At 48.5% G+C, this 14,353-nt stretch overlaps 1 protein-coding gene across 1 annotated transcript in view; it reads left to right on the plus strand.

The window, feature by feature from the left end:
• Rnf213 (ring finger protein 213) overlaps positions 1-14,353 on the plus strand; it is a 111,953-nt gene that overhangs the window by 77,642 nt on the left and 19,958 nt on the right. The window contains 12 exon segments of the mRNA XM_037200972.1: positions 660-872; positions 1,130-1,311; positions 1,808-1,928; positions 7,386-7,486; positions 7,594-7,776; positions 8,863-9,032; positions 9,126-9,225; positions 10,411-10,522; positions 11,598-11,811; positions 11,986-12,176; positions 13,008-13,130; positions 13,760-13,870. Coding sequence (XP_037056867.1) covers positions 660-872; positions 1,130-1,311; positions 1,808-1,928; positions 7,386-7,486; positions 7,594-7,776; positions 8,863-9,032; positions 9,126-9,225; positions 10,411-10,522; positions 11,598-11,811; positions 11,986-12,176; positions 13,008-13,130; positions 13,760-13,870 — 1,821 coding nt within the window.

Below are 14,353 nucleotides of genomic sequence, written 5' to 3' on the forward strand. Positions count from 1 at the left end.
TACTAATTTTCATCATTGAAGGACGTCAGAACTGGAGCTAAAACAGGGCAGGAACCTGGAGGCAGGAGCTGATGCAGAGGATGTGGAGGGGTGCTTCTTACTGGCTTGTGCCCCATGGCTTGCTCAGCCTGCTTTCTTATAGAACCCAGGACCACCAGCCCAGGGATGGCACCACCCACAATGGGCTGGACCCTCCCCACATCAGTCATTAACTAAGAAAATGTCCTCCAGCTGGCCAGTGGTAGCACACATGCCTTTAATCCCAGCACTCAGGGAGGCAGAGGCTGATCTCAGTGAGTTCGAGGCCAGATTGGTCTATAGGATGTGTTCCAGGACAGCCAGAGCTGCACAGAGAAACCCTGTCTCAAAAAACTAAAAGGGGAAAAAAAAAGTAAAAGTAAAAGAAAATGCTCTATACAGGCTTGCCTACAGCCTGATACTATAGAGTCATTTTCTCAATTGAGGCGTCCTCCTCTCTATTGACTCCAGCTTATGTCAAGTTGACATAAGAGTGGCCTGTACACCAGTTTAGGAAGACAGTGAGGCCATAAAACTCCAACAAAAAACAGCCAGGTGATCCTGGGCCTGATTTTTCAACTTTCTTTTTTATAGCTTTTGAATACATGTAAAACTGTGTACTGAAATTCCTTTGTCTCCAGTTTCTGCAGATGGCCCTGTGGTCCTGCCTCAGTGAGCTCCGAGTGACTTCAGGAATGCCTGAGGAAGGGCTCTCCTTGCCTTGGGTGCACCTTGCCTATCAGCACTTCAGGACCCGGCTGCAGAACTTGTCCAGAATTTTGACTATCCACCCCCAGGTTCTGAAGAGCCTCGGGGAGGCAGCACAGACGCACAGCTTGCCTGGCTGTGAAATGGTAGGGGTCTCTTCTGGGAAGGCCACCGGGATTGCCCTCCGTGAGTGCTTCCGATTCCATCCTGTGAGCAGAGGGCTTATGGAGCCACGTCCCAAATAGGAGATGTTTTACGGCAGGCATATCTGCCATGTGACGGAGGAGCAGGTTACAAACCTGGACCCCAAACCTCACTGGGAATAACGATGCAGGGCTGCATTGAAGGGTGGCGGTGGAGAAGAGGACCCTGCTGGGTCACATGTCAGTTCTCCTTGTTCCAGACACTAGATGCGTTTGCAGCATTGGCCTGTGTTGAAGTGCTCAAGGGAGACATTCTGAAGCCGAACCCCAAGGCCTGGTTACAGATGGTGAAGAATCTGTCTGTGCCACTGGAACTTGTCTGTTCCAGCGAGTATTTGCCGGACTGTGGGAACAAAACCAGAGCTGTCGTCCAGGAAGTCAGGTGAGCAGCAAGAGTGCCCCAGTGCACTCCGTGCTCACCCTGGGACCTACCAAATCCTGCAGCCTGATGAGGAGGGTGGGCAGGAGAGCACTCACCTCACTGAGCTGCGTAGCCGTGGAGCCTCTCCCGAGTGCTGGCTTATCTCAGGTGATTCTAGACCCAGGAAGAAAACAGTCCTGAGACATAGGAAGTGGACATGTTGTTACAATGTGGGCAGAGTAAAAAGGAGAGCAGGGAAGGGACGGGCAGGGGAAGTGGAGAAGGGGCAGGCTGTCAGGGTCAGGAAACAGTCCCTGTGTCGAGCTTGCAGGACCACTGTGTGTTGAAGCATGGAGCATGACATGGGTGAGCCTGGTGTGGGAAGAGTCGGGAGCCTGTCTGGAACAGTGTTGTGCAGGGGAGGTGCCCTCATGTCTGCCTCACCTCTTAGCCTCTGCTCTCTGCTCCGGGATCTCAGGCTCCCGTCAGAGCTCATTGCTAACATCCCTCCTGACAGAGCCCTGTGGAATCGCATTTTCTCCATCTCACTCTTTGTGGAGCATGTCCTCCTGGGGACTGAAAGCCAGATTCCTGAGCTCAGTCAGCTGGTAACCAAGTATGTCTTCTTACTAGACAAGGTGAGTGCTGCTGGGCTTAAGTCACAGTCTGCCCGGCTCTGAGCAGCGTGAGAGCTGAAACCTCCCCTGACAGCTTCTTCTGGTTGGGGCATTATTGCTCTGGCAGGTTTATGTAGTGCAGAGGACAGTGATGCCATGACAGATCACTGTGTTCTTTTGTTTGTCTGTTTGGTTTTTTGAGACATGGTTTGGTTCCCTGTGTAGCCTGGCTGTCCTGGAGCTCTCTCTTTAGACCAGGCTGGCCTCGAACTCAAACATCCACGTGTCTCTGCCTCGCAAGTGCTGGGATTAAAGGCATGTGTTAGCACCGCTCAGCAATCACTGCATTCTCGATGATGGCTATTTGATTATTTCCTATCTCAGATTGCCAAGCCATGGTGTATCACTGAGCATTCGGTTGCAGGAACAGTGATTCAATTAACCAGCATGTGATTCCCATAGGAGGGATGAAAAAGCTGGTATTCTTAGCCTCTAGAGCAATGGTTCTCAACATGTGAGTCACGACCCCTTTGGGGTCAAACAGTCATTTCACAGGGGTTTTTATAGCCATCAGAAAACACAGATATTTACATTATGATTCATAACAGTAGCAAAATTACAGTTATGAAGTAGCAATAAAAATAATTTTACTGTTGGGGGTCATCACCATATGAAAGACTGTATTAAAGGGTTGCAGCATTAGAAAGATTGAGAATTGCTGCTCTAAAGTGACCCCCAAATGACTGCATGACCCCATCCTTCGGGGGAGAAGATACCATCACCATGGTCATGACAACAGCCATGGGGGTAGGGCAAGGGAACAGGAGACCACCATGCTTCTGCCCCTCAACGCCTTTGATAAAGGAGTGACATTACAGGACAGTGTTCCTGCAAATAAAGCTACCCTCTGAACATGCTAGCAGCAGCAGCAGCCACTCAGCACAGCACAAGGCTCTGCCCTTCGTCCCTTTACCCCGTCCTCATCCCTTGGGAAGTTGACATGAGGGAAGCCAGTTGGGGATGGTCACTGGCATCAGAGAAACATAGCTCCAGGCTTCATGCAGCCTCTAAAGAGCAGGTGGGTGCAGTGGGAAGTCAACGTGGAAGCCAGGTGCCGATGGACGCAGTGCTGGAGCCTTGCAGAAGCTCACTTGTCACTTTTGGTTTTTTTGTTTGCTTTGTTTTTTGAGACACGGTTTCTCTGTATAGTTTTGGTGCCCGTCCTGGATCTCGCCCTGTAGACCAAGTTGGCCTTGAACTCACATAGATCCACCTGGCTCTGCTGGGATTAAAAGCGTGAGCCACCACCGCCTGGCTACTTCTCACTTTTGTAACAGAATGGGCCTTAGCAGCCTCAGCCAGCTCCCAGAAGGCAGGTGTGCAGGTTTCTTCTGTCTTCCGTCTTTGTCATCTTCAACTGATACCTTCCATCTGGGGAGTTTGGGAAGCTGTTCCTGGTATCACAGCCCATGGGACTATCTGAACTTTGCTGTGAGGCTGGTTCCCATTACCTAGCTGGAAGTGTCAGATGGAATTTGGGGAGACACAGGGCCTCAGGCATCATCTCCTACTGAGGTTGGAAGGAAAGCTGTGTCTGCAAAGCCATCTCTCATCATGGTCCTGACCCTGACCAGGGTCAACAGTCACAATGCCCTCAGCTTCCCCCAACACAGCACTGTTAAAAGCTGCAGACAATAGTCAACGCATATTTGGATTTTTTTCCGTTATCTCTGACAGGAAGGATGGTTACACAGATGACAGGTAGATAGACAAATAGAGAAGAAGAAAGGTGCAGACAGCCAGACCCTTGTTTATATGATCTGCCTTCCAAGGTGTCTCATAGAACAGTCTTCCTAAACACTTTGCTACAGATCTGTCAGACATTTGGTTATATCCCTATGGCCTTTGACACCCAGCACCAGACCACTGCCATATTTTACAATTGTGCTAAAGTGCATACATATTACATGAAGCATGTCATTTAAGCCACACACTCAGTGACACTGAGCACGTCCACGATACGATGCGTTAGATCCCCACCATCTAACCGCTGAGCTTTCTTATCTTCCTACACAGAAACTGTCTCCATTGAACAACTCCCCATCCCCATCCCTCAGCTCTGCATTCTGTCTCTGTCAACTGGACCAGCACTGCTACCTCAGGGGAGCAGAACTTGTAGTTTTTGTCTTTTGGCCTGGTTTCTTGCACACATTGCAGAGTGCATCAGAATACCCTTCCTGGACATTGGGTTTGCTGTTACCGTTTTGGTCATTACAAACAGCCGGGAACTTAAACACGGGAGTGCTCGAGTGCCTCCTCCTCCTCTGGACAAGCTACTCATTTGCTTACTTCTGCTTTCACTTTTAGAGCAGCTGCTGTGCTTTTCCCACACTGACATTTCTACCAGCAACATCCGGGCTTCCAGTTGCTCCATAGCCTGGCCAGTGCTCATTATTTCCCACCTTTTGTAGGACGGCCTCTGAAATGTGGGGGTACTGTGAGATACTGTCACTCTGAGTGTGATTAGTGTCCCTAATGACTAGTACAGAGCACCACTTCATGTGCACTCTGGCCATTGTGTGTATCTTCTTAGAGATGTCTAGGTCTTTTGCATGTTTCTCAGCTTGGTAGTTGATTAACCAGCCAATTTTTTTGTTTTGTTTTGTTTTGTTTTTTCGAGACAGGGTTTCTCTGTGTAGCTTTGCGCCTTTCCTGGGACTCACTTGGTAGCCCAGGCTGGCCTCGAACTCACAGAGATCCGCCTGCCTCTGCCTCCCGAGTGCTGGGATTAAAGGCGTGCACCACCACCGCCCGGCATTAACTAGTCAAATTTATTGGGGCATGAAAACACTATTTCTGTTTTGGTTTTTCAAGACAGGGTTTCTCTGTGTAGCTTTGGAGTCCTGGAACTCGCTTTGTAGACAAGGCTGCCTTCAAATTCACAGAGATCCACCTGACTCTGCCTCCGGAGTGCTGGGATTAAAGGTGTGCACCACCACCACGCTTGGCTAAAACATATTATTTCTAATTATGATTAATACTAGGAATTCCAGGATGGCTCAAAAATTAAATGTCATTAACAATAAAAGAATTAAAAGATTGGTGGTGGCACACGCCTTTAATGCTAGCACTTGGGAGGCAGATGCAGGTGGATCCATGAGTTGGAGGACACCTTGGTCTATAGAGTGAGATCCAGGACAGGCTCCAAAGCTACACAGAGAAACTGTCTTGAAAAATAAATAAATAAAGTAAGTGATCATTTCAAAAGGTAAACTGTTTAATAAAATTATTTAGGGAAAAGATTACTCTTGATACATCAGGAACTCTCCTTAATCTCATGTTGTCCAGTGGAATATTTAATATGAAAACACCTACAAAATGTGTAACCCAGAGTTCCAGAAACACAGCCCTTGGCTCATGGTATTTACTACCGATCATAAGTTCAGCTCTAAATATATATCCTAGAGACACTTCTTAATTATACTGAAGCTGACATATTCAACAATGTTGAGGACATTCAAAATCCCCAAGCATCCAGAACCTTTAACTCCCATTAACTAGAGAACGTGCAGCAGGCACACTCCCTGAAGAGGTTCACAGAGCCGTTACCATGAGAGGCCCTGCACAGATATTGAAAGGGCAACTGGGGAAGCTTACCTCAAGGGCTATGCCCTGGTACACAGCATTAGAGCAGACAAGACACTGAATGGCATTTGCCCTTGTCCTGAGAGTAGATTCTCAGGGATATGGGGGTGATCAAAATTGGCTCTTAAGTTGCTGTACTGTCCCTGAAGTTTATAGTTTATTCTATAGATTATTCTAAAGCAAAGGTTTTATTCCCATTGGATTTTCTTCATATTTTCCACGCCATTGCGGTGTCCACTAGGCCTCAGTTTCTCTTCAGTTTGCCCAAATTGTGCCCGTCTCAACATTTGGCAGTCTTGACCAAGCAACTACTTCACTGTATGGCCTGCAACCAACTTCTGCAGCTCAAAGGATCCATGCTTGCTCTGGCCATGGTTCGTTTGGAAATGGAGAAACTCATTCCCGATTGGCTTCCTCTTACAATTGAACTGCTTCAGAAAGCACAGATGGACAGCTCCCAGTTGATCCACTGTCGGAGCTGGCGGCACATCACCTCTCTGCTCTGCAGTCTTCCCTGCCTCTAAATCTCGTTTATGTCTACCGTCCCCTCAAGCACACTAACATTTCTTTTAAAGGTTGGAAGTCTATACACAGCCAGTCATTACATTATTATTTACAAGTCAAAGTACCTCATAATGTGAGTAGGAGGTAGGAACCTTAAAGAGAAATAGGGGAGCCGGGTGGTAGTGCGCACACCTTTAATCCCAGCATTTGGGAGGCAGAGGCGGTTGGGTGTCTGTGAGTTCAAGGCCAGCCTGGTCTGTAGACACAGAGCGAGTTCCAGAACAGTCAGGGATACACAAAGACACCCTGTCTAAAAAAACCAAAATAGGGGACACAAAATCCCCAAGCATCCAGAACCTGTAACTCCCATTAACTAGAGAACATTGTGTCCTATAAAAAGCAGTTACAGTCAGGGTTGGTGGGGAGATGGTTCAGTAGAGGGACCAGAGTTCAATCCCCAGGATCCACACACAAAAGCGAGGTGTCATGACTTGCACTTGTATTTCCAGCATTGAGAAAGTGAATGAGGGACCCCTGAGGTTCTCTGCCTGGTCAGCCTAGCTGGCAAGCTGGAGACCAGTGGCCCACTGTGTCTTCAAAAAGTGGGGGTGTGGTGGGGGTGACGGCACCCGAGGAATGACATCTAAGGTTGTCTGTCCTCCAGTCTCCGTGCATGTGGACATGCATAGATGTAAAGCACAGTCACAAAGAGGACACTTAGGGCCAGTTAGAAGACTCAGTGGACACGTTCCACTTAACCTGACAACCTGAGTTCACAGAGGTGGAAAAATAATATATTGAAGTTTTAATTTTGTTTTGATTTTCAAAGGATATTTTAAATGTGGGATTTTATTTTATTGAGATAAGGTCTCACTATATATAGCTCTGGCTGTACTGGAACTCACTATGTAGGCCAGGCTGGCCTTGAACTCACCAAGATCTGCCTGCTTTTGCTTCCTGAGTGCTGGGATTAAAGGCAAGGACCACTATGCCTGGCCATAATAAATTTTTATTTTATGTACATGGGTGTCTTGCCTGCATGTATGTATGTGCACATGTATGCCTGGTACTCAAGGAGGCCAGAGATAGTGTCAGATACCCTGCAACTAGAATTACAGGTGGTTAGGACTCAAGCCACAGTCCTCTGGAAGAGCAGCCAGTGCTCTTACCTCTTTAGTCATCTCTGCAGCTCAAAAAATTGGGGAAACTTCCTAAGCGAAGTACGAAAAGACACTAGTGCTGTAGTGAGTACTGCATGTTGTCTGCCACTGAGACCATGGTGTTGAGTCACTACTCACCCTCACTACTCACCACCGCCTTCTCCCTCAGTGTCTTGAAGAGAACTCGGACCTGAAGACCCACAGGCCATTTGTGGCTGTAATGACCATCCTTTGTGAGTGCAAGGACAAAGTCAGCAAGACATTCAGCAGGTAAGATGTGTAGTATAATACTCTGAGAGTGACAGACTTCTGAACCTGCAATTGGGTGGAAGGGCCTGCTTCTCCGCTCTTGAACTGATTGTCTTCTTGGGTTCTAGGTGTGGTATTCAGCCATGTCATATCTGCCTGGGAGATGCACAGGATCCTGTCTGTCTGCCTTGTGATCATGTATACTGTCTATACTGCATCAAAACCTGGCTTTCCCCGGGGCAAATGATGTGCCCCTCCTGCTTAACTGACTTGCCGGACGAATTCTCACCAACTGTTTCCCAGGAACACGGGTAAAACACCCTTTCTCTTAAGAAAGCTTCCTTCCTCTCTTTTTTCCAATATGGTCTTTGGAGACACCAGCTTTGGTCAGCTTTCCCTGCGTGTAAGGGCTGGCTTCAGAGAACTTTCATAAGCAATCCCAGAAGCAATCCTTCCTGGACAAGTGCCTCCAAATTCCTTCCCCAAATAAGACGGGCACAAACATGGAGACAGCAAACGTGGGAGAAATACACCAGGAAGTGACGACGTCCTTGAGAGGAAACCTGGCATGTAGTATAGCTTGGCATCTTTAGTGGGGAGGGTTGGAACCCAGGGACTCATGCAGGCTCGGCATGGCCCTGCCACTCACCCACAGCCCTGGCCCATCGTCTATCTGCTCTCTTTGTATGAACTCATGTTCATGTGGGTGGGTGTCCGGGTGTGTCAATGATTGTGTACATGTGTCCAGAGATCAACATCAGATTCTCTTCCTTGATCACTCTCTACCTTGTCTTTTGGGACAGGCACCTCACTAACCCTGGAGTTCATCTCTCTGCCTGGCTGACCAGCCAGTGAGCTCTAGGGACCCTCCTGCCACTCCCCTCACACCCTTACCGCTGCGGTCATAGGTGCAGGGCAGGTCCCTTCCCAGTGGCACCATCTGCCCAGACCCCCACCTGTCCTCTTGATGTGTGAGTGCAGCTTTATTCTCTGGCTGAGGATGAAGGCAGATCTGGCCCAGCCTTCAGGAGATGGAGAAGCAGAGACCCCTGGCCCTATGAGCTCAGCAGCCCTGACCCTGCTCCTCTGTTCTTCCCCACTCTTAGGACACTCAATGGTCCAAACGTTGACAGTGTTCCCAGAAGCAGTCTTGACACTCGTAGTTTGAAGACCAGTTCTGATCATTGTAAAGTCATCACATTTGTTGATTCAATTTAAAAAATAAAAAGCTAGGCTAGTTTTAAACCCAACAATTAGGAGCCTTGACGTAAGAGAATTGTCATGAGTTCAAGGTCAAACAAGCATTAAGACAGAACACTATCCAAATGTCCCTCTGCCTGGAGGGGTTGGGATCACATTCTACAAGCCGTTCGTCACAGTCTCCCCACCCCCACCAGAAAAGCCATTGAGAAGCATGCCCAGTTCCGGCACATGTGTAACAGCTTCTTCGTGGACCTGGTTTCCACCATGTGCTTCAAAGATGACACCCCTCCTCAGGAGAGTGTGATTGACAGCCTGTTGTCCTTACTCTTCATACAAAAGGAACTGCTGAGAGATGCTTCCCAAAGTGAGTAGCCTTCTTCTCGTGAATGTAAAAACCAGGTTATAGCTCAGCGTTGTCCCATGACATGAACTACAGCCCCTTTCTCTCTGGCTGCAGAGCACCGTGAACACACAAAGTCTCTGTCTCCATTTGGTGATGTTGTTGACAAGACTCCCGTCACCCGCTCTGTGGTACTAAAACTGCTTCTCAAGTACAGGTCAGTGGCCCTCATCTGGGACTTTGCTTCCCATTGCCTCTCTGTGGCTCTGCCTTGGCTACACCATGGATGGGAGCTCATCTGTGGTCTGGAGAAGCAGCTTCTGTGTGAGCAAACCCAGCTCACTTGAAGGGTGTGCGTGTATAATTTCCCCCACGGGCCCATGAGAATGGCCCAGCGCAAGTGATACTTAGCAAGAAGCCACGGTGTGCTTCTGCCCCCCAGCTCCTGCCACCCAGTCCTGTGACTTGCTGTGCCCTCATTCTCTGTGCTCTGGTGTCCTGCAGGTCTGTGTTCTACTGAACATGGGCTCTGTCCGGCAGGTCAGATGTCCCGTGTGGCAGATGCTCTGAGCAGACCTGCAGCTCTCCAAGTGTCCATTCAGTCCCGAACTCCAACATTTTCTACAATCCTATCAAGGCACTCTCGATCTTCTGGTACCTGTAGTGGGATCCTTAAGGGGTGCTAGAGACACTCCTGAGTCATAGTCCTGGTTCCCCTCACCACTGAGCACACAGATTGTTGAAAAATGCAAGTTCACTCATTTGCTTTCCTAACCATGACCCTTCAGGGTATGACTTAACACTTTTCTGTGGGGGCCGGAAGTGCGCATGGATACCAGCAGCACAGCAGAGCGCAGTGATCACCTTACAGTCACATGGAGTTGCCCTGAGTTAGACTTGCTTCAGGTTAGGCTCTCTGTGCCTGGACCAGCAGCTGCAGGAGCACAGAATTGGGCTCAGGGCATTTTCTTCAACACAGCAGTCCTGTCACAGTTAAACACTATGGTATTTGCTGCCAATGATACAGTTTCAATATTTAAGTGAGAATTCAAATTTTAGACATGTACCCTCCACCACAAGCTGATCCACTTTGTAAGACTTTTTTTTTCTACAGATCCATGGGGATATTAATGACTCTGTTGGGTATTTTTTTTACCAGTGTATTCTACAATAAAAATATACCAATAGTGAAAAGATTTTCCAAATGACCAGTGCTTAGTGTCACAAAATCATGTGTTACCCCCACTCAAATCAGGGACTAGGGATGCAGTTTGGTAGAGTACTTGTTTGGCACATACAGGGCCTTGGATTGGAGGTTACAGGAGTCGGGGGTGGAGTGGGAGGGAGATGTGGGTATTCCCCTAAACTGACATAACCAGGAACAATGTGTCTCTTTCCACAGCTTCCATGAAGTAAAGGATTACATCCAGAACTACTTGACCCAGTTAGAGAACAAAGCATTCCCAACAGAAGATAAAACAGAATTATACCTGCTCTTTATCAACTGCCTAGAGGTATGATGGCTGTCCCTGTATTTCCTTTGAAAACTGTGAACCACGGTTCACACTGTGAACGAATTTCTGAAAACCAGCAGGATGCCATTGTAGCCAGTACAATGAAGAGATACTTTGTTCTGTGTGGAAAGAAAAAGTTTCAGAGCTGTGTGCCTGCCTTCTGCAGTTCCTGTATAGTCAGGAGTTACCTGACAGTGTTTCCATCCTTCCTGTCCCTCAGGTGTAGACCAAATTCTAAACAATCTTAGTAAATAAGAAACGCAGAGCCAAATACAGAGGAAATAGCCAAAGAGATCAGAGCAATAGCCATGACTAGCTTTAGCTTACCACCAGCAGTAGCTTCCCCAGAGAGAGAGAGATCTCTTCCTGCCTAACCTACACTTTTATTGCTTTCCTCATTGGCTCTAAGCCCAGACACTTCCTCTTCCCTGCCCATCTATACAGAACTCCAGGTCTCTATGGTTGGTATTGGGATTAAAGGCCGGTGTCACCACATTTGGCTGTGTCTTGGCCACACAGAGACTCTGCCTGCCATGTGATCAGATTAAGGGCATGTGCTACCACCGCCTGACTCTGCTTATGGCTATTTGACCTCTGATTTCCAGGCAACTTTATTTATTAACATACAAATAAAATCACATTTCAGCACAAATAAATTATCACCATACTCAGGGGCCACTGTGAGGTAATAGCACTCAGGGATGTCCACGCCATCTTTATTCTGTAAGTGACTCTGATGCTCGCACAGCTGAGTTCCCCAGTGCTGCATTTCTCAGAGGGTGATGCATATATTGCATCACCACAGAATTGGCGGTGGTTGTCCTCAGCCCATCACTATGGACACGTTGTGCATCCTCGTAAATTACACATTTCCCCTCGTAAGTTGGCTTGTTCTCTTCCTTCTTGCTCTCACATAGAAAGGAATGCCAGCTGTCCATGATTCCAAACAATGTACACCACTGCTCTCCATGGCACCGTCTTTCCCATGACGACACAGGCATGCTGTGGCAACCTTTGAAGACAGGGCTTGCTGATGTAGACTGATGTAGCCTGTCTTTGTGTCTTTATTCCTCAGGATTCGGTACATGAGAAGACAAGTGCTGCCTGTAGAAGTGACAAGCAGAGCCTGAGAGAGGAAGGCCATTTCCTTAGGACATATGCCCCAGGAAGGCGGCGAGGCCACGAGCCTGCCCGCACAGCTTCGGTGGAGTACCTGCAGGAGGTGGCCAGAGTCCGCCTCTGCCTTGACTTGGCTGCTGACTTCCTCTCTGAGCTTCAGGAAGGAGCAGGCAAGTCTCCTCCACAGAGGTCCTCTAATTCAGAAGTCTGAACTCTGGGAAACCTGTTCTTAGGACATGGCCGTCCTCTTCCACAGCCCTTTCCTCTGTGTTCTTCCACCATGGGACTGTGTTCTATGGCAGTCCTGTCACTGCCCCTCACCTGCTTCCTTCCCAATCTCACAGAACTGGCCGGAGAGAAGCAATGCTTCCTGAAGCACGTTGAGCAGTTCTGCACCCACGTCAAGAATGATTGGCACCGTGTGTACCTGGTGAGGAAACTCGCAAGCCAGCGTGGGATGGAATTCGTGCAAGGCTTCTCCAGGCCGGGTCATCCATGCCAGTGGGTGTTTCCCAGGGACGTCATTGCACAGCAGGTGAGGAGCAGGGTCTTGGCCAAGAAGGGCATGCCTCTGACAGCCCTGCCTGCAGCCAACTCTGGCGGGACTGGGGGCTGAAGCTCAGTGTGCTGCTCTCCCGAGCCCTCCCCATCCCACATGGGAAATGGGCCCTTGCCTCTGCTTCTGTTTTGTGTTTGTCAAAACACCCCACCACAGGGGGATATTGGTGAGTGTGTTGAGAGAGTGAGTGTGTGTGTGTGTGCACATTCACATACACACACACACACACACACACACACATACACGATGTTCTGGTATGTTCATTTGCATTTTATTTAGGTTTGATTTCTTATTTAGCTGGATACAGGGAAGGTAAAGATTATTTCTACCCTTATAGAAAACTCTGTCCTTTCCACTTCTGGCAGGTGGAAAGAGGAAGGCAAAATAAGAGTGATGACTTTTAAGGCCTTACTCTAGCACTTTTCCTGGTACTCAGAAATCGGTTCTTACTGTCCTGGGACTGTAAAATGGCACTAACAATCCTGGCTTTTTAAAATTATTCCTTCTTCATTATAATCATCATAATAGGCACCACTGGGGCTTAAAAGTGACAATTGTTTTGTCACTTGGGCTCGATACAGTGCTGTGAGTGGAGAAAGCAAGCAGGTACGAAGTCAGTGCCAGCCCTCCCCTGGCTTCCAGTGCACAGAAGACACAGATGTCTCCCAAAGATAGACAGCTCTGCTCCCTGCTCAGCTGGGTCCAAGTCTCAGAGGACAGCCTGCTGCCGTTGTCTGTCTAGAGTTCTTTGCAATCTCTCTCCTATTATCCCGCTCTGATTAACCCTCGGCACTGCTGGGATTGCAGAAGGACGACCCAAGCCGCATGGACCGATACCTAGTACATGGTGATGAATACAAGGCTCTTCGTGATGCAGTGGGCAAAGCTATGCTCGAGTGCAAGACCTCGGACATTGGGACTGCTCTGATGGTAAGATGCATCTGGGCTTTTCTCTGGGACCAGGAGGCTCTCCCTGGAGGCCTGCATCTTCCCGTGCATACATCAAACAAGAGACTGTGCAACTGAGTAGCCCCCTAGAGTGATACTGTACTAGAAATAGATATACATACTCCTGCCCTACATGGGGAACTGAGGGCTGGAACGGGTACCGTGACACTTACCACAGGACACTACTGTGGCCTGTCGTAACGGGGACCCTGGTGAGGAGCTGCTCCAGGCTCACTGAGACCTGAAGAAGGCTGGCACTCCTCACAGCCTCCTCTGTATGTTCATGCTGTACACATGCTCCTGACCGTTCTGACAATGATGCCAAGGCTTTTAGAATTCTGACCTGAAGGCTGTTCTGCTTCCTGTTTGAGACCCTGCTCGCACTGCCATTGTGCTGAGAAGAGGACACATTCTGTCTCTGCTCAGGAAGTGTTTCTGATAGCAGGAAATCGTCACCAAGAAGACAGATGCTGGCTGTCTAGCAATGTGCATGAACCATGGAACCACAGAGCTGTGGCCAGGAGACGCCTCCCCTTTCCTCAGACGTGTGGTTCAGGCCTGAGAAGAGCAATGTCACCTCTGAATCTCACGTGATGTCTTTGCCTCTGCAGACCTGCAGAAGCCCCAAAGCCCAGCAGACGGCCTGCCTACTGCTGGCCTTGTACAGAGAGGTGGCATCGTTGTACTGTTCCCGAAATGCCAGCCTCCATCCAAAACCGGAGGTGAGCAGCCCAACACCGCACGGGTCTGTCCCAGTCTCATCTCTTAGAAGGACTTCTGAGTTAAAGTCACAAACACGAATGATGTCCATAATTCTCATGTGTGATAGAGGTTTTCGACCTTACTAGATGATCTGTTTTCACTTTAGCCCAAAGCTTGTAGAATTAGAACTAAAATTTGATCAAATTATATGAAAACGTGGGGCTGTTTCCAAGTGAGGTCTCTTCTCTGAGGAATTGCCCTTCAGCTGCTGATTGTTCAGCCACATTTATCCTGATATTTGGTATTAAAATCTGGACTACTAAAGCACACACAAACCATGAAATTAGTGTTTTGTTGTGGAGGCCCCCAGAGGCTGTCTAGCGAGACCTTACTCAGGGTCAGAGAGTATCAACTTGCTTTACCCAGCAGGCTGCATAATCAGATGGTTTGACCACAAGGTGTGTCTAGGTCTATAGTTTTACCTAATATTTCCTCATTCCTCT

This window comes from Peromyscus leucopus, chromosome 8b (genome assembly GCF_004664715.2).
Source record: "Peromyscus leucopus breed LL Stock chromosome 8b, UCI_PerLeu_2.1, whole genome shotgun sequence".
NCBI classification, from domain to species: Eukaryota; Metazoa; Chordata; class Mammalia; order Rodentia; family Cricetidae; genus Peromyscus; species Peromyscus leucopus.